At 40.4% G+C, this 26,995-nt stretch overlaps 1 protein-coding gene and 1 pseudogene across 1 annotated transcript; one reads left to right on the forward strand and one right to left on the reverse strand.

Moving 5' to 3' along the window:
* The first annotated feature begins 143 nt into the window (after positions 1 to 143).
* Positions 144 to 8,987, forward strand: LOC109827106 (annotated as a pseudogene).
* A 379-nt stretch (positions 8,988 to 9,366) lies between these two features.
* On the reverse strand, positions 9,367 to 11,994 carry LOC109827107 (putative pentatricopeptide repeat-containing protein At3g15930). Its single transcript, XM_020394072.1, is given in 1 exon segment — positions 9,367 to 11,994. A coding segment is annotated over 1 exon segment (2,274 nt). The 5' UTR covers positions 11,774 to 11,994; the 3' UTR covers positions 9,367 to 9,499.
* Positions 11,995 to 26,995: the final 15,001 nt, after the last annotated feature.

Genomic DNA, 26,995 nt, shown 5'->3' on the forward strand with positions numbered 1-26,995 from the left:
ATCTCACAAAAAAGAGGGAAAATTATGCAAAGAGAAGGTCAGGCATTGACTTAGACCCTTTGATGCTAAGTAAGGATCTTCAAAGTCTGAACTACTATTAGACTAATAACCGAGATTAACTTAAGGTCGTCAGCCCTGGGCTTATCTCTTCCGCTATAAAAGCATACCTACACTAGTGATCAAAAGCAAAAAATGTCTGCGCAAGTGAAGCTTTTGGGAGTATGGGGAAGCCCATTTAACCGTAGAGTCGAGCTCGCCTTGAGGTTGAAGGGAGTTACTTATGATTATATTGAAGAGGATCTTTCAAACAAAAGCAGTTTGCTAATCCAGTGTACAAGAAGGTCCCTGTGCTGATCCATGGAGGAAAGACAATTGTAGAGTCTCTGATCATAATTGAATATCTTGAGGATACTTGGAGTACTGGGCATTCTCTGCTCCCCAAGGATCCATTTGACGAGCCAAAGCAAGATTCATCACAAGGTTCATAGATGACAAGGTGAGTTTTCCCCCCTACATAATCCATGTATAATTGTGGATTGATTAGAATTGTTTAGGCTTTGGCACTAATGAGCCCACCTGTTTGATCATAATCGTCAGGTAAACTGATAAAAGTGCTGCTACTATACCATCATTAATTACACTCGCTAAAAGTTTAATTATATAAATAATTTGATGTTTAAGGAGCTTCAAATCTGCACCATACTAAAAATTGCACATTATCTTTATAGCTAAAATCATTCAAGTTTAACAAATAAGTGAACACTAATTAATGTAATCAAACAGTAATCATTTGTAACATTATATTGCTTCCGAAGACCGATCCGTACAGGTTATTGCCAAGCGAAATTCATGGGTCCACTATGATTTCTTATATTTTAGATTCATGGGTTAATTGCAGATAGACCACCTATAATACTGCTATATTTGAAATTACTACCCCTCAATTTTTCTTTTGCAGATAGACCCTGAGTAAATTTTTAGACTCTTTTACCTTAACGAGGCCTATTTTTTTTAAAAAAAATAGTTCTCTTTCTCTGAGAGTAAAAGAGTCAAAATGTTTCCATGCAAGAGTTCTATTAATAAAATAAAACTAGAAGGACCAGTAAGCTCAAAATAACGATACTAAGGGGATTTATCCACAATTAACCCAAGATTGAATGACAAGCTAGGTGTATGACATGTTTTAGGTATTGCTTACATGATGATGCTACAATATCCTAACATGTTCGAAAGTTTGCGGGCCCACTCCTTTTTGTAAGCTTTTAATGGCTCTTCTTGCCATCAATAAATAAAAATAACAGGTCTGATCGGGGATCTGTGCAAATTTCATCCATACTACTTAGGCTAATTATTGAATCATATATTTCTCGAAAGAATTTGCTTGATGATTGAATAGCTAAATTAGTTCATGTTAATTCCCTTGATTATCTTCAGTGCCTCCCTCCAGCATGGATGTCATGCTGGACTCATGGAGAGGAGCAGAAGAATTTCATGGAGGAAACAGAGAAGAACCTGAGCATTCTTGAGGATGAGCTCAAAGTGAATAAGTTTTTTGGAGGAGAATCCATTGGTATTGTAGGCTGTCTAAAAATCATAATAGATAGTTGATCCCCTATCAAACACCGATGATGGAAGTTACAATCTGGATGATGAAAGTTACAATCTGACGACTTCCAGAAGGTTACAATTTGAGGACTTTCACGTAGAAGGTTACAATCTGATGACCTTCACAACAACTAATGAAAGCCCCAATTCAACAACCTTCACAATCAACATCGGGAGTTACAATCTGACGACTCTCACATTTTCAAGGAGCCAAGACGAAGATTACAAGGTGACGATCTGTGCAAAGCTCTAGCAAAAGAGACTACAAATTGACGGTCTCTTCATATTAGAATGTAGATATCTCTCAAACCGTAAGGAATTTGGCGAAACGGAGGAAGCGAACCGAAGCCTTCGGCTTGGTTCAGATGGCCCCGTCTCGTCGAGATAGCCGATTTTCATATATAATTCGTCCAATTCCGACTTACGGTTTGAAAGTTATGACCTGTTCTTCGTAGCAAATTATGTTCTGAAGTCCGTCTACAAGACCGGACTTCGTCAGAACATTGGACTTAGCTTGAAGCTCGCCAAGCCCGCCTAAGGTTCGCCTCTACATTACAGAGTCAAAAGGTCGAACCAGCTTATAACCTCAAAACGCAGAGGTTATCCTTGTGATATAACATCAAAACGCAGAGTTACGGCCCAACTCTGCGTTTTTAGCCTAAAACGCAGAGTTCACCTCTAAAACGGCCCAATTGTGCGTTTTCAGCCTAAAACAGGCTCAACTCTGCATTTTCAGCTTAAAACGTAGAGTTCACCTCTAAAACAGCACGACCTGTGCGTTTTCAGCCTGAAACAGGCTCAACTCTGCGTTTTCAGCCTAAAACGCAGAGTTCATCTCTAAAACAGCACGACCTGTGCGTTTTTAGCCTAAAACAGGCCCAACTCTGCGTTTTCAGCCTAAAACGCAGAGTTCATCTCTAAAACGCATGCGGCCTGTGCGTTTCGACTCCCAGCGAGCGCCCAACTCCGCGTCTCATCTCTAAGACGCAGATTGGCGTTTTGACTCGTTCAAAGCACTAACAGAACGGTTTCAAAACCGTTTTTCCCACAATTAAGGGAGCTGTTTAAGAGGGGGCGGTTACACCCCACTCAGCCCATTGAGGAGCGGATTAAGGGGGTAGTTACCACCCTTAATCCCCTATAAATAGTGGGAAACTCAACTGAGTTCGGATTCTTCTTTTTTGGGGGAGCAAAGAAGAGATCTTTGGTTAGCTTTGGAGGGGATTTTCTCTCATCAACAAAGGGAAATTCGGTCAAGGGCTGGCATTTTCGGATCGGGGACTTGGCAGCAAAGGGAGAGATCGACATTCATCCTTTGGAGGATTCCTTGAAGCCTTCGGCCTTGGCTTGAGAACCGATTCTCGGTTCAAATCAACTCTTTTTCAAGAGTTTCAAACCCGATCAGAGTTATCAACTCATCAAGAGTTTTAAACATGCTTTGCAAGTTCTCCACAGCGTCAAATCGTGAGGAGAAGACTACGATCCAGTGAATCAAGACGGTCGGATCGTCAACGGAGAACAAGTTCGACACAATCAATCGAAGGAGGCACTCCATCGCTACCAAGAAGAACCCAGTTTTAAACAAAGGGGAAAATCAAATTCATTCTCCTCTCTTTTGTAATCGGAATCCAAATTATAATTGATTTTGAGAGAATACAAGTCAATTTTTCTTTCATTGTCTTTTTACTGCGAATTTCCAACAAACAAAAGATGGCGACTCCGCTGGGGACGGGCTTCTCTGACAAAGAAGTGGTGGCGCAATTCGACGTTCATCTCACTGGAACGACCGTTGAAACTCTGATTATCGAGTTTAATCAAGCCAAGTACGAGGAGGCCCTCTCCTCCGGATCCCTTAGCCTCAAGGCTATGCGCAAGATCCACAAAGTCTGCAAGAAGACTAAAGCTCCAATTGTTACTCCTACGCTAAAGGAATCTCTCTCCTTTAGCCGAGATTGCTCGAGTAGCCCCTCCTCTAAAGGAGTGAGCTCAGTTTATGCCAAACGTAGCCCTCAGTGGTACGTTGTGCAATCAAAACGCAGCCTTCAGAGGCACGTTTCAACATCAAAACACAGACCTCAAAACTGCGTTGATTTGGCAGAACACAACTCTCAGGAGTGCGTTTCAGAACCCAAACGCAACTCTCAGGAGTGCGTTCTATCATTTAAACGCAGACATCAAACCTGTGTTGATCTGGCTGAACGCAACTCTCATGAGTGCGTCCCAGAACCAAAACGTGTTGAAATATTAATAGGTTTAGGGGCTTATTTGTAAGTTGTAGGGGCCTATATAAGCCCGCAAAACGCAGACTTTGGTCTTGCGTTAATCAAGCTAAACACGACCCTCGTGTTCCTTCTTTGGAACACGATGTGATTCGTCGTGTTCAAAATGATCAACATGGATTTAAAATTCATGTTTGCCAAGAACCAGTCCCAACCTTCAATGGACAGGGGGTTCCATCTTTACCCTCACGCTCTGTGAGAGGTTCATCCCAAGTCTCTGACTTGCGGAAATGGCTGTCGATGTTCAACCGACCGACGAACGTTGTTTTGCTCAATAATCGACGACATTCTCACAGGAAGAAGACTTTAGAGGATGAATACCTTGGAGTCACTTCTAACATGGTTGGCAGAGGAAGATCATCAAACCTTAGTTCTGACGAGCCAGAGACAGATCGTTCTCCAAGCGTCAGAGAAATCACTAACGAGTTTGAAGGAATCTACCAACGTACTCGGACTCAAACAGGAGTCATTCCTCCTATCAACTATCGGAGTTTAGCCAGACAGATTCGCCGCTTAGGCAAGAATCTTCCCGGAGAGGAAAAGCGTCTTCATCCCGACCTCACACAAGCAAAGGGAAGGGAAAAGTGGTTGATGATGCGGCTTCTGACCAAGAAGCCTACAGCCTGGAATCTTCCTCTGATGAAGGAAGAGAGACTGAGAACGAGCAGAATCTTCATTCTGCCAAAATGGAAGAATTGGAAGCCCGCCTCAAAGCCATTGCTAACAGAAGCGAGCTCCAAGATGAGGAAGTTATCAGGCCCTATCCTGCCGAATGTGATGCAGCCCCTTGTCCTCCAAAGTTCGAGGTCCCGACGCTACAAACTTTTGACAGCACGGGATCACCGAACCAACATATTTATCATTTCAAGTCACAGACTGGAAATGTAATATCAAACGATGCCATACTGGTTCGATTGTTCATTGGCACCCTCAAGGGAGTTGCCTTTGAATGGTTCAGGAAACTGCCTGCGGGCTGTATCCAAAAGTGGGCGGATCTAGAGAGACTCTTCCTGTCAAGATTCTTTGAAGAGGATACAGAAGTCTCCATCCATACCCTTCTTGCTACTAAGCAGAAGAAGAGGGAGTCCGTCAAAGCATTCGTCAAAAGGTTCCGAACCATGGCTCTCCGGTGTTCGTCAGGTATGACACAGTCTACCTTAGTAGAGACCTGTCGACACAACTTGCAAACCGACCTCCTAGCCCGAATAGAAGTTGTAGAATGCCGTTCTTGGAGACAACTAATCTCTCAAGGCGAGCAGGCTCAAAAAATCATTGCCAGGATCAAAGCTGAAGAACAAAGTAGGCAGGATCCGCCCGAGCAATCAGACCAAGCCCAATCTTCTCCTGAGCAACTGGACCAGGATCACTCTTCCCAGTCAGAAGGGAAAGATACTACGGCCACTGAAGTCAATCCTCTTCAGTAGGATGGCGGGTCCAACAACTATCACGTTAACAGTTACCTCTGATAGTCAAACTCATCAGATAATGGCCTACCTGGTGATGTGACTCAATTCCGACTTCATGGATAGTGCACACTAGGTGATGTGCCTTGTCTACCTCTTTTTATTCCCCTGCTAAGTCTTAATCAAGACTGGGGGTTGATTACTTGGAATCCACTGGATTAAGAGTAACGAATCTTTCACATCGTCGAGTTAACATTACACTTCTGACGATCATCATCCCCACAGAGTATGCATTCAGTTTGCATCACTCCAAATTCTTGTCACGTTAACAATACACCTCTGACAAAACCCACTTATCAATCCTCGTCAATAGGATGATAAGTCCCCAAAGTTGCTCCAATTGCAACACAAATCCTGTCACGTTAACACTACACCTCTGACAAAATCAACTTATCGACTCTCGTCAATAGAGCGATAAGTCCTCAAAATTGCTCGATCGCAAATTCTTCTTGTCACGTTAATATCACACCTCTGACAAAATCCACTTATTGACTCTCTTCAATGGAGCGATAGGTCCACAAACTCGTCAAGTTAACACCACACCTCTGACGACCAAATCAACTTATCGACTCTCTTCAATAGAGCGATAGGTCCACAAAATACTGTTAGGTTAACATAACACCTCTAACAGTCGACCCCCCTAACGAACTTGTTAATCATTTTTTTAACAAGAATAGCAAGTTTTCATTATAAAATCCCCAGCGGATTAAAGATTTTCTAGAATTATCCTAGTGATAATAAAGAAAAATTTTGAATTTCACTTTAGGTGAAAATTCATGCCAAGTTAATATTATACCTCTGACACTTCCAACTTTCTTTCGGTGTTTCAAGCCACACAGGAAGAAACGACACCAAAAATCCATGCCTTCACGCATGGGGGACTTTATCTCGATCCCTAATTAGAGATAAGTCTATGCCTAACACGCGTTACCGGTTAATCTTTCACCGTGAAAAAGACACCAGGATTCATACCTGGGGGACTTTATCTCGATCCCTAATTAGAGATAAGTCTGCATCTAACACATGCTGCCGGGTAGCATATTCCCGTAATAATAGCAAAGCCTACGTATTCAATATCGTAGCAGGTCGTTATTAATAACGCCAAAATCCATGCCTTACACGCATGGGGAATTTTATCCTGAATCCTAAGTAGGGATAAGTCAATGTCTAACACACGTTGCCGGTTAGTCTTTTATTGTGAAAAGGACATCAAAATCCATGCCTCACACGCATGGGGGGCTTTATCTCGATCCCTAATTAGAGATAAGCCTACGCCTATTACGCGTTGCCAGTTAGTCTTTTCCCGTGAAAATGACAAAGTCTATGTATTCAAAATCATAGCATCAAGTCTAAGAGGATTCACAAAGTCTATGTATTCAAAATCATAGCATCAAGTCTAAGAGGATTCATTCTCTTAGCATAACGTTACATGTGGAACGGACTTAGACAATCCACATGCTAGCCCGACTCAAACGGTAGTCGGTAAAGGCTTATCAAATCCGTTGATGGCTGAGGGTTTTGCCAAAAATTCTATGCATGTTCGTAGATCCATTAGCTTAATGGATGTGAGCCGAGACTTGAAATGGATGAGCTAAAGATAAGTCTCACAGACTTAGTAAAAAATGCACGGTAGCCGCTTTCATATCTTAAGTCAAAGCGTCAAGATCAGAGTTGAGATCCAAAGTATTCCGAAAATTCGTCCCAGTCAACCGCGAACTTTTAAAAACTTTAGAGGGGGTTCTGTAGGCTGTCTAAAAATCATAATAGATAGTTGATCCCCCATCAAACACCGATGATGGAAGTTACAATCTGACGACTTCCAGAAGGCTACAATTTGAGGACTTTCACGTAGAAGGTTACAATCTGACGACCTTCACAACAACTAATGAAAGCCCCAATTCAACAGCCTTCACAATCAACATCGGGAGTTACAATCTGATGACTCTCACATTTTTAAGGAGCCAAGACGAAGATTACAAGGTGACGATCTGTGCAAAGCTCTAGCAAAAGAGACTACAAATTGACGGTCTCTTCATATTAGAATGCAGATATCTCTCAAACCGTAAGGAAATTGACGGTCGAGATAGCCGATTTTCATATATAATTCGTCCAATTCCGACTTACGGTTTGAAAGTTATGACCTGTTCTTCGTAGCAAATTATGTTCTGAAGTCCGTCTGCAAGACCGGACTTCGTCAGAACATTAGACTTAGCTTGAAGCTCGCCAAGCCCGCCTAAGGTTCGCCTCTGCATTACAGAGTCAAAACGCACAGGTCGAGCCAGCGTTATAACCTCAAAACGCAGAGGTTATCCTTGTGATATAACATCAAAACGCAGAGTTACGGTCCAACTCTGTGTTTTTAGCCTAAAACGCAGAGTTCATCTCTAAAACGGCCCAACTGTACGTTTTCAGCCTAAAACAGGCTCAACTCTGCGTTTTCAGCTTAAAACGCAGAGTTCACCTCTAAAACAGCACGACCTGTGCGTTTTCAGCCTGAAACAGGCTCAACTCTGCGTTTTCAGCCTAAAACGCAGAGTTCATCTCTAAAACAACACGACCTGTGCTTTTTTAGCCTAAAACAGGCCCAACTCTGCGTTTTCAGCCTAAAATGCAGAGTTCATCTCTAAAACGCATGCGGCCTGTGCATTTCGACTCCCAACGAGCGCCCAACTCTGCGTCTCATCTCTAAGACGCAGAGTTAAGGTCCAGAACGCCCAGATTGGCGTTTTGACTCGTTCAAAGCACTAACAGAACGGTTGCAAAACCGTTTCCCCCACGATTTAGGGAGCTGTTTAAGAGGGGGCGGTTACACCCCACTCAGCCCATTGAGGAGCGGATTAAGAGGGTAGTTACCACCCTTAATCCCCTATAAATAGTGGGAAACTCAACTGAGTTCGGATCCTTCTTTTTGGGGGGAGCAAAGAAGAGATCTTCGGCTAGCTTTGGAGGGGATTTTCTCTCATCAACAAAGGAAAATTCGGTCAAGGGCTGGCATTTTCGGATCGGGGACTTGGCAACAAAGGGAGAGACCGGCATTCATCCTTTGGAGGATTCCTTGAAGCCTTCGGCCTTGGCTTGAGAACCGATTCTCGGTTCAAATCAACTCTTTTTCAAGCGTTTCAAACTCGATCAGAGTTATCAACTCATCGAGAGTTTTAAACCTGCTTTGCAAGTTCTCTATAGCGTCAAATCGTGAGGAGAAGACTACGTTCCAGTGAATCAAGACGGTCGGATCGTCAACGGAGAGCAAGTTCGACACAATCAATCGAAGGAGGCACTTCATCGCTACCAAGAAGAACCCAGTTTTAAACAAAGGGGGGAATCAAATTCATTCTCCTCTCTTTTGTAATCGGAATCCAAATTGTAATTGATTTTGAGAGAATACAAGTCAATTTTTCTTTCATTGTCTTTTTACTGCAAATTTCCAACAAACAGGTATCACAAACATTGCGGCAAATTCTTAATCATTAGGGTTAGTGTTCTCCAAGAAATGGCTAGAATTTGTATAATAAGTGAAGAGAAACATTCCAGCTTATGGAATTAGTCTCAAGAGTTCACTAGTTCTGATATAGTGAAAGAATGCATCCCTGATAGGCAAAAACTACTTGTCCTCATGCAAGCTCGAAGAGATGCTATATGACTAGTCAAAGTATAATCTAACAAGAAGGGCATAAATCCTTAATTTGAAAGTAACTGAAAAATCAGGATTCATCTGTGTACATCAAAGAATTTCAGAGTTATATTGCTTCACATACCTCTGATTTTGTTTAATGCTTATTTCCACAAGATTCACAAAATTCACAGTTACTTAAAGAGTGCTGCTACAGGGACCCCACAATAGGGGACCCTACATGGGACAGGTGAGGTGTCGCCTCCTTGTCCTGTGATGCACTGTTTATGAACAGTGCATTACGGAACAAGGAGACGACACCTCACCTGTCTTACTCAGGGTCCCCTATTTTGAGGTTCCTAAGGCATTTTTCTTACTTAAAACCAAATACATGGGACAGGTGAGGTGTCGCCTCCTTGTCCTGTGATGCACTGTTTATGAACAGTGCATTACGGAACAAGGAGACGACACCTCACCTGTCTTACTCAGGGTCCCCTATTTTGAGGTTCCTAAGGCATTTTTCTTACTTAAAACCAAATAAATCACCAAAAATTCTTACAAGAACAATGTCCATCCCTGAAGTGATGAAACTGTGTCTGATCTCTCACGATGATCTCTCTCTGATCCAACCTCGACACCATTTTTATCGCAGCATGACAATCTGCACATATCCTCAGGTTCTTCACAACCCTAATCGTCGCACCTGGCAGAGAGCTCAGCAATCCAAAGGCGATTGTCAGCTTCTCACTATGCTGAAATATCGCGCTTTACTTCTCATCCTCTCTCATATCAAGTAAAACCTCTGAAGTATCAGGAACATAACCAGCACTCTTCAGTTTTTCACCAATCTCCTCCAGTTTTGAGTATATATCACAAGATTGAGGATGTGATCTATCACCTGCGATGAACTCATGAACCTCACCTTTCATCTCTATTAGACTGCATCCTGGCTCCTTCTTGATTCCCTTCTCCATCATCATCTCCCTGATTTTATGCACTTTGTCCCACTTGTTAGATTTTGCATATATGTTGGATAGAAGAACGTAGCTCGTTCCATTGTCAGAATCCAACGCTAGAAGGCGATAACAAGCCAATTCTGCCATCTCAAAGTTTCTATAAACTCTACAGGCACCGAGAAAAGATCCCCATATCGTCAAATTAGGCTTCATCGGCATGTTGTTTATAGTCTCTAACGCTTCTTGAAGATGACCTGCTCGCCCTAAGAGATCCACAAGGCAACCATAATGTGTCACGTTGGGCTTGATCCCATATGTTGTTATCATTCTCGAAAAGAAATCTCTCCCCTCATCGACTAAACCCGAGTGAGAGCAAGCTGATAAGACGCCGATGAAGGTTATCTCGTCAGGTCTCACCGAAGATCTCAACATCTCAGAGAACAGACTGAGAGCACGCTTGCCATCCCCATTGATGGCGAGGCCAACAATCATCGCAGTCCAAGTGAACTTATCCCTCTTTGGCACCTTCCTGAAGATCTCCAATGCGGAATCCACACACCCACACTTGGAGTACATATCGATCAAAGCATTGCCCATGAACGCATCCATCTTGATCTTCTTACGTTCAATATATACCCGTACCCACTCTCCAAGCTCGAGCGCTCCCAACTGAGCGCATGCTGTTAGCATGCTGACGATAGTGAACTCATCTGGGCATATATTTGTATTCTGCAATGCATGAAACAACGCTAGGGCCTCTTTATAACGGCTACAACGAACATATCCATCAATCAAAGCAGTCCATGACACAATATCCCTATCAGGCATCTGATCGAAGAGGACGCGTGCTCTATCAAGCTGTCCTGAATTCACAAATCCAACGACCATCGAGGTCCAACTAACCACATCTTTCTCTGTCATCTCCTCAAAAATTCTCCAAGCAACGGCCATATCGCCGCAGCCTGCATACATCTCGATCAGCGCATTGTGCACCTTTAGGTTGGGAACCATGCTGCAATCACCGATAATGCTATGAACCCACATCCCATACTCCAAATCTCCCAACTTCGCACATGCCGATAGCACCAAAATGAATGTGACCAAACTCGGGCTCACTTTATCCCTCTCCAAATCACAGAAAAGCTTGCACGTCTCTCTAAATTTCCTGCTCTTATTATACCCCGTCATCATCGCATTCCACATTACCACATTGCACTTATTGCTCCTCTCAAATACTTCCCTCGCAATACCGATCTCTCCACTTGATGAATACATACAGATCAACACATTCTGAACATACGGATCATCGCCAAATCCAAACTTAATCGTGTGCGCATGAATCTCATCGCCGAATTTGATCGAGGCAGCATGATCGAACGATTTGAGGAGGCAAGGGAAGGTGTGGGAATTGGGCAGGGAACCGCCAGAGATCATTTGGATATACACAGAGACAGCGGTTTCGGGAGATTTTCGGTCAGAGTAGGCTTTGATGAGGGTGTTGTAGAGAAGAGGGTTTGGTTGGTGGATTTCGTCGAGCAGTTGGTGGGCGTAGTTGAGGAATAAAGGGATGGAGTGATTACAGCAGAAGGAGACGAGATGGGCTTGTTGGGTTGGGGAATGGGAGAGACCAGAGCGGACAAGGAGGGAGTGGAGTTGTTCGAGGTGGCAGGTCGAGGAGCAGCGAGAGAGGAGGGAGACAATGGGGTTGGGGGAGGAGAGAGAGGGGCGAGGAAGAGGAGGTAGGAGAGGGGAGGACGCCATTGATGAGAGGTTGAAGGTTTTAGTGGGGATTTTGAGGGGAGTTGGAGGTTGAAGATGAAAGCGTTTAGGGGATTTGTGGCGGGAGAGGGACAGAACCATGCAGTTCAAAATAAATAAATAAATAAATAAAGAAAGAAAGAAAGAAAGAAAAGGTTGATGATGATGGACCTAGTAAGATATATAAAGTCCAAAGACGACTACTTCCGAAACACCATCAAGACAATTCTTATTAAATCAAAGGAGAAATGGATTGTAATATTCATTATTATTGGTCTCATGCAAAAGGTACATACACTCTGTACCTTGGTTATTAAGCTCGAACAAAAGTATCACAGGTATCCTCTTTTGTTTTCCGATTGAAATTAAACGTGAGGTTCTGACACAAAGCATCTCCGGCTAAAGTAGCGAGGCCCGGTGGGCCTGGGCTACAGTTTTCGCAACCCGAGCTCCTCGGGGAAGCCTTGGGCCACTCATCTATCGGGCCCATGAGTCGTACCAGGGACTGGAGTTCTTCGTGAATGCAGCTCTCATCTATCGGGCCCATGAATCGTATCACGGACTCTACCGTTTCGTACATCGCAATGATGAAGGACTTGATCAAATGTTACGTTTAGCAAGATAGCATTGTTTTACGATGTTTACGGTAAATATCAAGAAATCACTCTATTTTTTTTTTCGTGGGGGTTTGGGGGTGGTTTGCAAAGAACCTTTCCAAAGTTTTGTCAGTTTGCAAAAAATAACCATTCCGGATGTTACGTAGCCATGCCACCTTTTTGTTCGTTTAGACCAATGCAACTTATTAGGGTCCGTGGGGTCCGTGGATGAAGAACTATACTCATAAATGAAATGGGAGATTCTTGAGATATTTATATATTAAAAAGCCACAACTATACATTGAACAGGCAGGGCCGGTTCTGAGATTTTAGGGGCCCTGTGCGAAAAGTAAACACAAGATCATTCTCTATATACAAAAAAATCAATAAATTCCAATTTGAATCCCTAAAATGCTAGGGAACAAAATGTTACCGACCAGACATTAACATGTTACTTGATTTTTTGCATCTGGATAGTCTTTAACAATATAATTTTACCACTATGACGTATTCAGACCATATTTTATGATCATTTTCCCATCAAGCAATTAAAAGTATACAAATTTCAATATCTGGAGATGCAATTCCTTGTATGACACTAATGCCTAATGACACGAAATCACTTCTCCAAAATCAAGAAATAATGGCTGACAAATCAAGCTTAACAAGGTCAGAAGTCCAATTTCATCAAAAATAACTAACCAAACTGAAAATTAATTTCCACAAACCATAAAGATAATTCAAATTTAGGTTCAATAATAAGCTCACAGCAGTCAAAAAATCCATTCAGTTTTTTACTACACCGAAGAAAAAAGCACTTTTAAGAACAAAAGTTGCCAAAGTGCAATGAATAATTTCGCAAGTGGATGGTTTTAAGACTAAACCAGGGTAAAACTTTGGGTTTATAAACAAAAAAGATCAATTTTTTATGTGCAACTGAACGTACCAGATCGCTGATACTCTCGAAATCAAGAATCTTGATGGCCACGATCTCATCAAAGGGAACGCATCGAGCGCGATGCACGATCGCGCTCCCTCCGTCTCCAATCAACTCGTAAAGCTCGTAATCCTCAGCCCTAATCGGATACTTTTTCCTCTCCATTGAATTCTCCGAAGGAAGAAAGGTGAAAAAATAAATAGAAACTGGATTGGAGATCGTGAATGGAGCGGATCTGAGGGTAGAAACCCTAGATCTGTAAACAAGCAATCGATGCTAGACTCAGAACGAGGAGGAGGAGAGGCGATTGGATAAATTTTTTTAGGGGCCCCCAATTTTAGGGGGCCCTGTGCCGTCGATCACCTCGCACACCCTCAGAACCGGCTCTGTGAACAGGTTGAGAAAGAGTTTATGTGCTTAAATATAGTTTGGACCAAATACCTAATAGTGAAAATGTTTTGGGAAAATTGCTTCTAGCCCCCAAAACGAGTCAGAGTGTTCCGCTCCCCAAGGACTTTTTCAACAGGCCATTCGCCCCCAAAAATAGTCGCCATTTTCCTCTAGCCCCCAAAACCCCCCGCCCACGTGAAACACTGTTTAAAACCAACGTGATCTTCCCAAAATGCCCTCAGATTTAACCGCCTCTCATTTATCTAAACTCTTCCTCGTTGTTCGTGCCATTTCATCTGCCTTTTGTCCAAACGAACCGACTCAAGAGCATTTCCCCCATTTCAAAACCCTAGCCCTAAATCATTCAACTCCAGAGATTAATCTGTAAAAATGGCCGGCGAGACAATTCCCAAAGCAGTCCTCCCCGTCGAATGCAGCGAAGACGACGATGCGTCACAATACGTCGTCTCAAAAAGACCCCAGACAACAGCGGAGTGGTCTGAAGCTGGCGCTTCAATTGCTGATGTTCTAGACACTCTGGTCTCAAAAAGACCCCAGACAACAGCGGAGGGTCCTATTCCCAAGCATAAATTTTATGCTTGGTAGTGATGTGTCCTATTCCCATCCGCTCATTCCACTTCCCAACCACTCCCCAACCCATGTGAATGTGAGCCCCGATTTCAATGAGTGGAGGAGAATATGTCATCTCACTACTAAGCACAAAAACTTATGTTTGGTACCAAACATAATATGTCACCTCACTACCAAACACAAAAACTTAATATATATATATATCAGAAAAATGGAGAAGAGCTGGCCAGCTCACAGCCCCGTGAGCTGACAGCTCTATGACATGTGAGCCCCCTACTAGTCACATCTAGTAGGGGGCTCACATGTCATAGAGCTGTCAGCTCACGGGGCCGTGAGCTGGGCAGCTCTTCTACAGCAACCTCATATATATATATATATTGCGTTTCAGGTACGCATTGAGGGGTTTTTGGGTTTTTTTGCAAAAGACCAAAGCAACAGCAGCTTTAATACAAGTTCTCGTGACCACGCATTGAGGGGTTTTTGGGTTTTTTTTACAAAAAACCAAAGCAATAGTAGCGGAGTCGCTTTCGTTAAAAAAGCTCCATCTCTCTCATCCAGATTGTCAAATTCCTATATCCCTCTCCCCCTCCAAGACCCTTCCTCCTCCTCCTCCTCCTTCCGTCTCCGAAACCCCTCCCTCAACAAGCTTCGTGATTATCGATTCCCCATTATCGACTATGTCATGCATGATATTTTACCGCAAGATATAAAAGAAAGAGACTTGATCCGACGAAGAGCACCGAGATTTTATTATAACATGGCGAAGACACTGTATCATCGCGCATATGACGTTTTACTACTCTGATGCCTTTCAACCAAAGAAGCGGAAGAGTCTCTCAAAGAAGTGTACGACGGAACCTATGATGCACATCAACCCGGTCCTAAGCTCTGTGATCGTCTCAGAAGAATGTGATATTATTAGCCAACCATGTTCAAGAACGCAGTTGATTATGCCCGACTATGTCATGCATGCTAGATACATGCAAACTAGATACACCAACCCCCGGAGCATTTACACCTTTCGGCCACTTCATGGTTATTTGAGACATGGAGAATGGACATCGTTGGCCTTATTTTCCCACCATCGGTTAAATGCGTCCATTTTATCTTGGCGATTACTGATTATTTCTCCAAGTGGGCTGAAGCTATTCCGCTCAGAGAAGTAAAGACGAGCAATGTCATCACATTCATCAAACATCATATTATTTATTGATATGGTGTGCCGAGGTGAATCATGTATGACAACAGCCCCCAGTTTGTCAGTAATGCATTCATTAGATTTTGCGAAAAGTTCAGGATTGAAGACGTTTTATCAACGACATATAATCCTACTGCAAACGGATTGACTGAGGCCTTTAACAAAATAATCATAAAGATTTTGTCAAAGCTTGTGAGAATTAACAAGCGAGACTGGGATGGCAAACTTGACGAAGCTCTCTGGGCTTATCGCACCATAGCCTGCACGCCTACTGGTGCAACCCCGTATTCTCTGGTGTATGAGTGTGAAGCTGTCCTCTCGTTAGAGATTCAAATTCCATCCCTGTGTATTGCTCTTGCAATGGAGATGGCGACTGATGAACAACATCAAAAACGTCTTGAAGAAACTCGAGGTGTTAGATGAAAAACGTCTAGAAATTCAGCAACAGATTCAGTTATACCAAGCCCGAATCTCCAAGGATTTTGATAAGAAAGTCCGACAACAGAGTTTTAAAGAAGGAGATTTGGTCCTTGCCGTTCGATGATCGATGATCCTCAATTCCAAGAAAAAGTAAAAATTTCAACCCAAATAGGAAGGACCATTCATGGTAGAGATGATTTACTCAAACGACGCATATCGCCTGGTCACTCAAAACGGTGACAAGCTTATGATGCCAATAAAATGAGAAGTTCCTAAAAAAGTATTATACGTAGTATGTTTGGGATAACCTATTTAACGAGAAGTTTCTGGAGAACTCTATTCACGGTGTCCCTAAGGATAACCCAAGATCAGCTGATTATCCAAGATCAAAACTAATTGTTTGGATAAGTCATTCTTAATCACAATAAAATGGTGATTAAGAACCTCATGCTGTATTTTGGAGCCTTCTTTCGTCGAGATGAGATTTGATGACCCCATTCAATCAATCTTTCCTCACGAAACCCCCACAGTTAAGTTATAGAGTGCTTGATGACTTATGATCCTCCACCATAAAATCCCTCATCGATCAAACCAAATGATGGTGGGCCCACCAAATTCTTCGTGGTTAAATCCACCTAAACTCCCACTGTGTCCAAGCCTTTGACACTCCCACTGTTGAGGTCTAACGTGACACCCACATCTTCGTGTTAAGTCATTATTACTTGACATCGAAAACCCCCACTGGGTGATTTGTGCAAGTCAACATTCCCATTGTTATCTCTATCTTCACTCCTACTTTTTTGGTCAAACCTTCCCATAGTTAGGACCAAAATCAAAATCCCCTCTCGATTCCTTCAATGAACAGGAGATCCACTTTCAAAACCGGAATTCCCTTTCGATAAACGAAAGGCCTCCCCAAGTTGAACGATCAAAGCTATAAAAGTTAGGGTCATCTGAAACCCCCACTTGGTTAAACCTTCCCATGGTCTACACCAAAGTTGGGATTTCATCTTGATAAATGAGAAAGTCATCTTCTAATTGGGTAACCAATCCTATAAAAGTTAGAGTTATCCATATCTTTTTGATTCTCGGAGTGGAGACCCCACTCTTAATTTCACCTTCCAAGATTCTCAAAGTGGAGATCCCACATTTAGTTTCTTCTACATCACGGAAAGAGAATATAAAGTTCTTCCTCTCAAGATTTAGGAGATAGAATATAAAATTCTTCCACTCCTTTACCTGGTTCGTCTTTACCCTAAAAGAAGACCTAGAGGTAGAATATAAAATTCTTCCTCTCCAGATTTAGGAGATAAAATATAAAATTCTTCCTCTTCTACATCGGGTTCGTCTTTACCTTAAAAGAAGACTTAGAGATAGAATATAAAATTATTCCTCTCCAGATTTAGGAGATAGAATATAAAATTTTTTCTCTCCCACATCGGGTTCGTCTTTACCTCAAAATAAGACATAGAAATAGAATATAAAATTCTTCCTCTCTAGTATTGGGTTCGTCTTTGTCCCAAGAAAAGACTTAATCTTTCCATACAATCGAAATCAGGAATTTATCTCAATCCTCAAACCGAGATAGGTTTGCGCCTAATATGCATTGTCGGGTTGTACGTTCCCATAAAAATGATAAAGTCTACGTATTCAACATCGTAGTAACCAAAATCCATATCTTTTATGCATGTGGAATTTTGTCCTGAACCCTGAGTAGAGATAAGTCTGCGCCTAACATGCATTGCCGGGTATTACGTTCTCGTAAAAACGATCAAGTCTATGTATTCAAAATCATAGCACTAAGTCTAAAAGAATTTATTCTTGTATCACAACATTACATGTGAAACGGGTTTCAACAATTCACATGTTAGATCGATTCAAACGGTAATCGGTAAAGGCACACCAAATCCATTGAGGGCTGAGGAATTGCCAAAAATCCTATAAGTATTGTGATTATTCATCCTATATTGGGTAATGATCATAATAAAGAAAAGAGTACGTTAAGTAATAGAGTTTGTTTCATTAATAAAGTCAAAATGAAAATACAAAAGTGGAAACTGTCGCTCTGAGTACAATCCGGGACTGAGGATCCGAAGTTCCAACATAGAGAGATCATCGGCAAAGCTCCGCTCGAGTTTAGCCTGCAACTCAGCCCGAATGGAATCTTTAGATGTATCTAGTGCCTTCGCAGCTGCGCTCCTCATCTTAGCCAACTTCTCTTCTGCAGGCTCCAGCTTCTCTAATGTCTGTCTTCGAGAGTCTTCAGCATTGGCTAAGTCATCCTCAAGAATAGCGCGAGATTCTTCGGTGTACTTCAAATCCTTCTTGAGTTTAGCTATCTCCTCGTCGGTCGAAGCTAAAGAGCTAAGTAATTCAGCCTTAGCCTTGTCCTTCCTCAAGAGATTAGCTTTCATCTGCATAACAGAGCTCTCCTGTGACTGGAGATCATGTCCAATGGATGCTCTGGAGTCATGCCACTGTTTCAACTTAGATTCCAACTGAGTAGCAACAAAAGAGGAAGCACCTCTAGTCCTTCGCTCCCCTAATTCTTAGGATTCACGCTCTAGTACGGCAAGATCTGCAACAAGGGAATCAACTAACTCTGGGTACCCCTCCTAGTCCTTAATATGGCTACAACTCAGCTGCCTAGTCCTCAGCTTCAAGATACTATTCCTTCAAGTCAGATGGCGACGGAGATTGTGAGGTCTCCTGGTGGAGTCGATATACTGATGACAGTTATGCCTACCATTATTCTGGGGATCGCTGAGATTAGTTCCGTAGAACCTAGTACAGGACGCCAAACTGAAGACTCAGCTCATATACCCTTTTCTCATCACTTATCTCTGTAATGATTAGAAGATCCCCTTCCACACCATTGATCAATATGAGAAGGGAAGAGCTTAACTATCAACTAAGACTGGGAGGAAGAGCTTAGCAAGAAGGGGGGAGGGAGAGACCACTACTGGGCAATCATTTGCACCTTAGCCATTTGCATCACATGCACTAGGCTCCTCCAGTTCTACTCAGTGGACCTTGCAAACACTTGGAGAGAGAGATTAAAGAGTTTGAGTGGATAGGTTGAGACTTTAGGAAGGGATGTGATTACATAGCATACATACTATGATGCCTCCCTACAGTTCATCATGGGAGCCTTGTGTCAAATGGATCCTTCTCTGAGGTAACAGTTGGTGTATGCTGACAACTACACGGGACCACCATAGCCTATAGGAGCCCCTCCTCCATCTACCTCACAAGGCATTAATAGTGGTGATGATCAGGATGAGGAGATTTATGGAGATGATGATGATTCTAAGTAGCAGACAAAGGGATTCAGATCAAATTCAGTTTAAGGCCATATTTCCTTTTTCTTTCTTTTTATCATATTCCATGCATAAGTTTTTTCGCATAAGTTTTTTGCTATCTATTTCATGCACTTTTGCACTTATATTTAATCTTTTAGTGTATGCATTTTGATGTGTTTTTTCTCATGTTCACGTGTTTTGTGATTAGTTTTGACCTCTTGTGCTATTTTCCTATCAAATTTTTGTATGAACTTGTGTGTTTTTTTCTCTCTCATGCACATCTTGGATTGATTTTTATTTGATTGTTTTCTTGTATTGAGTATATCTATTGGCGTGTCTTTTTATTTTTTATAATAATGAAAGGGGAATAATTTGATGAAATTTGATGTTTTTTGAAATTTGATGAGTATTTGTACGAGTAGAATTTTTTGACTAAGTGATATCATGTTTCGATTTTTTTTTAATTTTTTTTTGAAACACTCAATGCGTTGTTTCTAGCGGGAGGTTTATAGGACCTATGCTTGTTTTACACTTTTTCATGTATGCATGAACATAGGGGGGAGCATTGCATATCATTTCTTATTGCATGAGAGTGCATCTATGATTGTTTTGCTATGTATACGTTTCAAATATGCATATCTTTTGGTATTTAAAATTTCAAGTTTGTTATTATCAAAAGAGAGAGATTGTTAGGACTTTGTCCATATAATATATCTTATTTGGGTAATAACAAACTCTCACTAGGTACTAATATTGATTTGAGATATAGTAGTATAGGTAAATATAGGTATGGGGTGTGTATGAGATGAGACGACGCAAAAAATTAGCTCAAAAGCTGATTTCAGCATCACTACTTGACCATAGATGGTGAGTGATTACAATCGATGGTACTATGACTCATTGATGGTGCAAAAGCACAAAGACATGAATATCGTTGATGAGCTTCTTAACTATCGGTGGTCTCTTAACACCATCGATAATTAAGAGGCACCATCGATGGTAAATGCCGCTAATTGTAAAATTTGATAATTCTGATTGCAAATTTTGATGATTTAATCACAATCATTTATTGTTTATGTATTCTCTAACTTCTACCACGCTTAGGATATTTCTTTTCTAATCTAATTGTGATAAAATATCATAGGGAGGGAGGGAGGGAGGGAGGGAGGGAGAGAGAGAGAGAGAGAGAGAGAGAGAGAGAGAGAGAGAGAGGAGTTCTAGGGCTTGATATTGAGAGATCTTGAAAAGAGTTTTTGATCCCCCAAAGCCTTGATGAACTGTCACTCATCGCACACAACATTTTCAGATCAACTCAGTGAGGCGAGTTACCCTTAGATTCATCTTTTTCACTGTTATTCATCAAGCTTCGCTTATATCGAGAGAGAGAGAGAGAGAGAGAGAGAGAGAGGAGTTCTAGGGCTTGATATTGAGAGATCTTGAAAAGAGTTTTTGATCCCCCAAAGCCTTGATGAACTGTCACTCATCGCACACAACATTTTCAGATCAACTCAGTGAGGCGAGTTACCCTTAGATTCATCTTTTTCACTGTTATTCATCAAGCTTCGCTTATATCCTTCGAGGGACTGTTTGTTTTATCAAAAGGATTGTAAGATTGTTCTTTATTCCGAGCTTCGCTTATATCCTTTGAACTTTGGTTGAGATTACCTAAGGCTAGGAATTACACATTATGAGAGTTAGATTAGATGACTGATTTCGAATAAATACCAGCGTGTGGTCTTTTAAGCTTACTGAATCGGATTTGTGATTCAAGTGAACTCTTGATATATAGTGAGGAAGTCTCTTCGTGAGGAAGTCTCTTCGTGAGAAAGAAAAGTGGACGTTGGATTGTTTATTGGAACTACTATAAAGTCTCGTGTATTCTTAGTTGGTTATTTTTGGCGATTGTTATTTTGTTTATTATTTTCTTGATATATTCTACTGCATATTCTAAGTTTTGGCGAAAAACAGTAGCAATCCTACTATTCATCTCTCTCTAGGCTTGCGTCTCAAATCCAACATAATTTGTATGGATTAATCTGTGCACCAAGAAAAAATAGTCCTAGAACACTGCACTAAATCTCAAACATGTTTTGTACTGTGCTAGGATGGACTAACATTTCTTGTTTCATTGTTAATTCAGTGGTACATTAGTAAAACTTTCTTAGTAAGAAGGTGACAGTGGTATTGTGGAACATCATGACTCATGAAGGTGGAACTTATGGGAGTTGAACAAAATAATATCTAGTAATTTGTTTTTTGAGATTTCATGGAATTGAATCAAGAGTGTTGATGTTCAGGAAAATGACAAAGTCTAGCTCCAAGTTAATAGTTTAAAGGGTTAATGAGACTCCTTACAATATCGCATTTTAGAACTTACTATCCTTGTAATTTGATTCTAACAGATAGAGTTTGATGCAAAATTTTCAACTATTTTATCCTGAGATAAATTCATTAATTTCACCCAGGGGTAATATAAAGACCACTCAGAAAAAAAAGATTAAAAAACAAAGACGATCAATCTTTCAAAGTAAAATTAAAGAAGAAATTTTTTCTAAAAAAAAAAAGAAGAAGAAAAAAAAGGAGAGAGAAAAATCAAAAACCCAGAGCAATCTATGTGTGAAACTGAATGCAAATTGATTGTGTCATTAGAATGGATTATCAATATTTAAATAAAGTTTTATGGAAGTCACTTTAAAAATATTTCAATTTATTAAATACACCGATTTGCTATGTAATAGATTAATTTAAATATACCTATTTGCTACGTAATAGATTAATTAAGAAACCACTAAGCATCATCTATATTGGCCGTAGGGCTTAGCCTCCAAATTCATACCGCCAGCATCCTGTTTCGGATTTATACCCGCATGGGATTCTATACCCATATCCAAATAAAAACATACCCGCACCCGGTTAAGGGTCAAATTCGCCATCATCGTCTCTCTCTACCTCTCCCCCTCGATTTGAAAGAAAATGGTCTCTCCATCGAAGGGAATTAGTCTTACGTTGTTAATATTTCTTTTTTTTTGTTGGTAATTTGATAAAAGTTGAGTTTTTTTTATAGGTTTTAGAAGTTAATGATCACTCGTTTATGAAATTTAGAGGAAGGAAGACTATTAAAACTTGAATTTTATTCCTCTATTGTTAACTATTGTGTTATGTTCCAATCCTCACTTGTTTGCTTTCCAAAAACTACTTGCAAAAGACACAATCTCCAAAATATTCTTCTCTAATTTTTGGTCACCAAACAGCTCTACTAGCTTATTGACCAAGTCAATAAGACACAAGCTCTTAGATAAGATACTTTTTTTGGTTGCCAAACAGTGCCTTAGCGCGCGCTTAGGGCTAAACGGGCCGTCTAGCTTTTAAGCAAAAAAGAAAAAGTTAAAACCGGCCCAGCCCAGAAACTGGGAAAAAAAACGTTTTCAATTATAACCCGACCAGCAAACTCAAAACTGACCCGCTAACTCATTAAAGCCCAAATCCGTACTCTAGCCTACCAATTTTCCGCCCGATTTCTTGCCCAAAATCCTTCGTCGCCGCTGCCTCCTCCTCTCCGCCGCTTCCCGTTCTTCGCCGGCGCCTCCTCTTCCCCCAAAACCCTAAAACCAGATCACTGCTTCTCCTCCTCATCCTCTTCGCCGCCGCCTCTTCTTCGCTGTGACCTCTCTTCGCCGCCTCCTCTTCTTGGCCGGCGCCTTCTCCTTGAGCTGATCACTACGCCTCCTCGAGCCACCCCCTCGTCTTCTCTTCGCCGCTTATTCCCCTTCATCGCCAGCCCTCCTCTTCTCTTTTCAAGGTAAAATTTTCATCTTTTTTTTCCCACCGTTTTTATTTTTACCACTGTGACCGACTGATTGGTAAACAAATATGTACATGATGCAAATTGAACCTCTTTTCTGCCAAAAAGTTTCTTATTTTACAGCTCGAAATACAATTATACAGAGTTTAGTGAGATCTCGTTGATGAAATTGTTGATCCTTTATGCGGGTTTGAGAATCCAGTCTTGATATAATATAGAAACAGTTCAACCGAAACAAATCTTCATGCTGCAGACCTGAAAAATTCCAACCTAGCAAGATTAATCGTTGCAAGAAAATCAATTATTATAATTAAATAATTTAAAAAATAGCCAAACGCCTACCCGCTGCCTGGGCGCTAGGCTTCAGCTCAGACTCCTAGTCCGCCTAACATTCCTAGCGCTTTCTGTAACATTGGACGATGCAGGTTTTTGTAGGTTTGTTCTGTTATTTTTCCTGGTCGTCTTGGCTTGTGGACCCCAGATCTTTTAGTCCGTGTTACTAGTAGTCGAATCCCTCAATCCATATCAACTTGTACCGAATCTTCTCTATCAAGTATCAACTACAAGCATTCAATAGAATATTTTCAATGCCTCTGTACACGGGCAAATCTCCATCACTTCTCCATCCATATTATCTTTGATTGCTTGCCACTCATCATAAACTTCAAGGAGAGAGCTTAATCTCCGAAACTTCCAACTGATACAAGTGTCCACTTTTTTGAAGGGCTTAAGTTTGACACTTGTGAGAGCCCTACTTCAAACTCTCCTTTACTAGTTTTTATGCCATATGCATTGCATGTATAAAAATGTTGGAGTTGGTTGAAGGTTATTAAACGCTTGTGAAAACACTTGCTTTAATATGTGAATTGAGGCATCCAGTTTAAAGGGTTTAGGATCTAATACTTGCAGAAATTTTAGCCTAAACTTGCTGAAATTTTAACCTAAACTTGCATTTGATTTAAAGCAGGTAGAACAGTTGCATTTGTGGACCTACAACAATTACTTCAGAGATGAGCGGGAATTGTGAGTTCTCCTGTCCTTTACCTTCAAGTTATTCAGCTGTTTGTGATTTTTTGTTTTTAGTTCCTTATTAAGTTTTCAGTTCCTTATTTTCTGATCTTTAGTCCTGGCAAAAGAATCCTATTAAATTCACTATACTTTGAACTCTCAGAAATCTGGGAAGCCTTAACCTTGTTAAATAAGAGTGTTTTCGCTTTCTTTCAAATAATTCTTTTGAGTGGATAGTATTGCTTTGAAAAAAAAAATTTACCACTTAACTAGTTTTGAGCTATCCGTTACTAGTTTTATGGCATATGCATATCATGTGTATAAATATTGGAACTGGTTATGTAATTTCTAATTTTATAAAAGTTTTCTTAATTCAAGTTTATTGTTTTAGCGGGCTATTGTAAAAATTTCTAGCATCTTAGAGAACTTTTTTTCATTAATTTCAATACAAATCCAGTGGCGGGAAGGGAACCCTTTGCAGACTACTGCTTGCACATAGGCCCCTTTTATGTGTGTGAGAACTTGTCTATTTATGAAAGGATTGCTATTACTTATAGTGGCATCATGTGTGTGGGCACTCATCTGTTTATGAAAGGATTGTTTGTGTGCGTGCGTGCGTGAGCGTGCATGCTCTCCTCACTCCTGTATATGTTGTGTATGTGTAAATGGCTCCTTGAGAAGGATTTGAATTCTAATATTTTCATTAAAAGTTGATATTAGTCCATTCAAATGAAGCATCTTGGTGCGTTAAAGTTTATTTACATTATTTTAAGTGCATAAAAAGAATCCCCCCCCCCTCCCTCTTGAATCAAACAGAAACCAAGAGTAGCTTGCTTGTTAGGCATATAGTTTAGGTGTACAAGCTGTAGATCCAATTATCTGATCATAGATTCATAATCCAAATGTTTAACAACCCTCAAAAGGAATTTTTTAGGTCCTCAGATATTGTAATATTGTAGATTATACTTCAAGCAACTTGATACGTAGATTGAGCATTTTGTGATGTCGGATACTTCAAGCAACTTGATACGTAGATTGACCATTTTGTGACGCCGGATAGGACATGGGAAGATACGAATGTAATTGAAGTCAAACAATCACATGGATGATAACCTAGAAAAGAAAAACTAAATGTATGCAACTGACAGTGGGTACAAAAGTTTGACAGTCAAGATCCTAAGAATGGATGCAATCCTAACACAATACAATAATCAGTCAAGCAAGATCCACAGGTATAGTAATAAGCAATTATAATGACCAGTTCACCACAATTCTCTAGAGATGCACAAATTAACAATAAAGGTCAAGTTCGGAATTCACCTAAGGGTGTTGAACTCACCAAATAGTATCAAGCCAGATCCGGAACTGAATTGAGAGGTTCGGTTGCAACAAATGAGACTAAACCACTGAATTGTGAAATCAACCAGATCCAACAACTCAGATTCCACCAAATCAAGCGCCTGCTGTTGGGTGCTTTCACCTGCAACATTCACAACAGTTAATCAAAGAAGCACCCTAAAATAGCAATTTTGATTTCAAATAAATCTTACTAATCTAAAACAGAGAGATCGAATGTTTGTTGAGAATTGGGAGGACTGTTTGCTTCAAAGAGGGCTTGTGATGGACTTGGAGGAAAGAGCTGAAGCAGGGAAGTTGTTGTCGAGGATCTCTTGACGCTGATGGATGCTAAGATGATTTCAAACAGCCAGCAAGGGCCTGGTTAGGATTCTCTGCGACATCAACGAGGGCTTGAAAACTGATTGAAGATCAAGAGAGGAGGCGATGGTGGTTGCTGGTGGTGTTGAGGTCAGAGATGACCAGAAGTGGAGGGGCTATAACAGAGGTGAGGTTTAGGAGTGAAGGAGATGAATAGTAACCGGGATTACTGTTCACACAAACAGTGATTGAGGGGGCCGGCAGAGGCTTTTGAGAATTACAAATATGGTTTAATTGTTATGAGGGGTGAGATTAGTTGGATTTTAAAATAGAGGGCTGAGATTCAATAATGGGCTTTCACACCTATTAAAAGCAACTTACATGTTGTAATCAAATCTCAAAATCTCATACTAAAGTAGTCTCCCTACCACTGTGGTCTTACATCATTATTTGTTACGTAAATAAAATAAAATCAAATCCCTAAATTACTCTCAAATTTTAGCAAAAGTAGAAACTTACAAAATCCTATCAATTAAAATCTCTAAAATAATAAATAATACATCCAGAATCAATCAGTATCCTCCAAATCCAATCATGTGTTTCTTTCTATTGGGATATACTTTCCATGGATTTCTATCATTTTGTGTCTCGGTGGTGTATAAAAAACTAAAAAAACACTTCATATTCTGTTTCTACCCATATCAAAAGATATAGACTAGGTGAATAACATGGACTTTCAACTTGACGGTCCTATCATTGAATTTGAATAGCAAGAATTAGGAAGTATTGAAGTTGAATATGAAGAATTTTCTTGCAAATTCTCCCCATATGAGCCAAATCTATCTCATATATAAGTATTGTATTCTATTACCGTACCCGTTCTACAATAGCAATAGGAAAATTACCAAACTTACATAGCAATTGATTTTTTAAGTATATTATTTTAATGATTACTATTGATGAATGTTTTTATACTGATTTAAAATTAACAATACAAAAATTTCCAAACAATATGTACATGTATATTACAAATGTAAATAAAAATCAATGCAAGTGAAAGTATTGAACAAAAAAATAAGAAATAACAAAATTAAAATAAAATTTATACAGTTAAAAGAAACAAAAAAAAGAGGTTGTGTCCTTCATTGATCCAACAAAAAAAAAAAAACTAATGAAATACTAAAAGAAGGGGAACTTGCTAGCAAACCCAACAAAACCCCAACTATAAATCTAAGAAAAGAAAGCAAATGAAAGAAAATAAAAATTTCAGTTAATGCATAGCTTACAAAATACCAGTTAAAGCTCAAAAAATAAATTAACAATTTTTTTCGAAACAACCAAAAAAATCATCCTAATCTCTTGAATTACCTAACAAAATCACATTATCATTACATTAGTATCTAATTCCTCATTTTACTAACAGT

Source organism: Asparagus officinalis, unplaced genomic scaffold (assembly GCF_001876935.1).
Source record: "Asparagus officinalis unplaced genomic scaffold, Aspof.V1 AsparagusV1_Un25, whole genome shotgun sequence".
In the NCBI taxonomy this organism is placed as follows: domain Eukaryota; kingdom Viridiplantae; phylum Streptophyta; class Magnoliopsida; order Asparagales; family Asparagaceae; genus Asparagus; species Asparagus officinalis.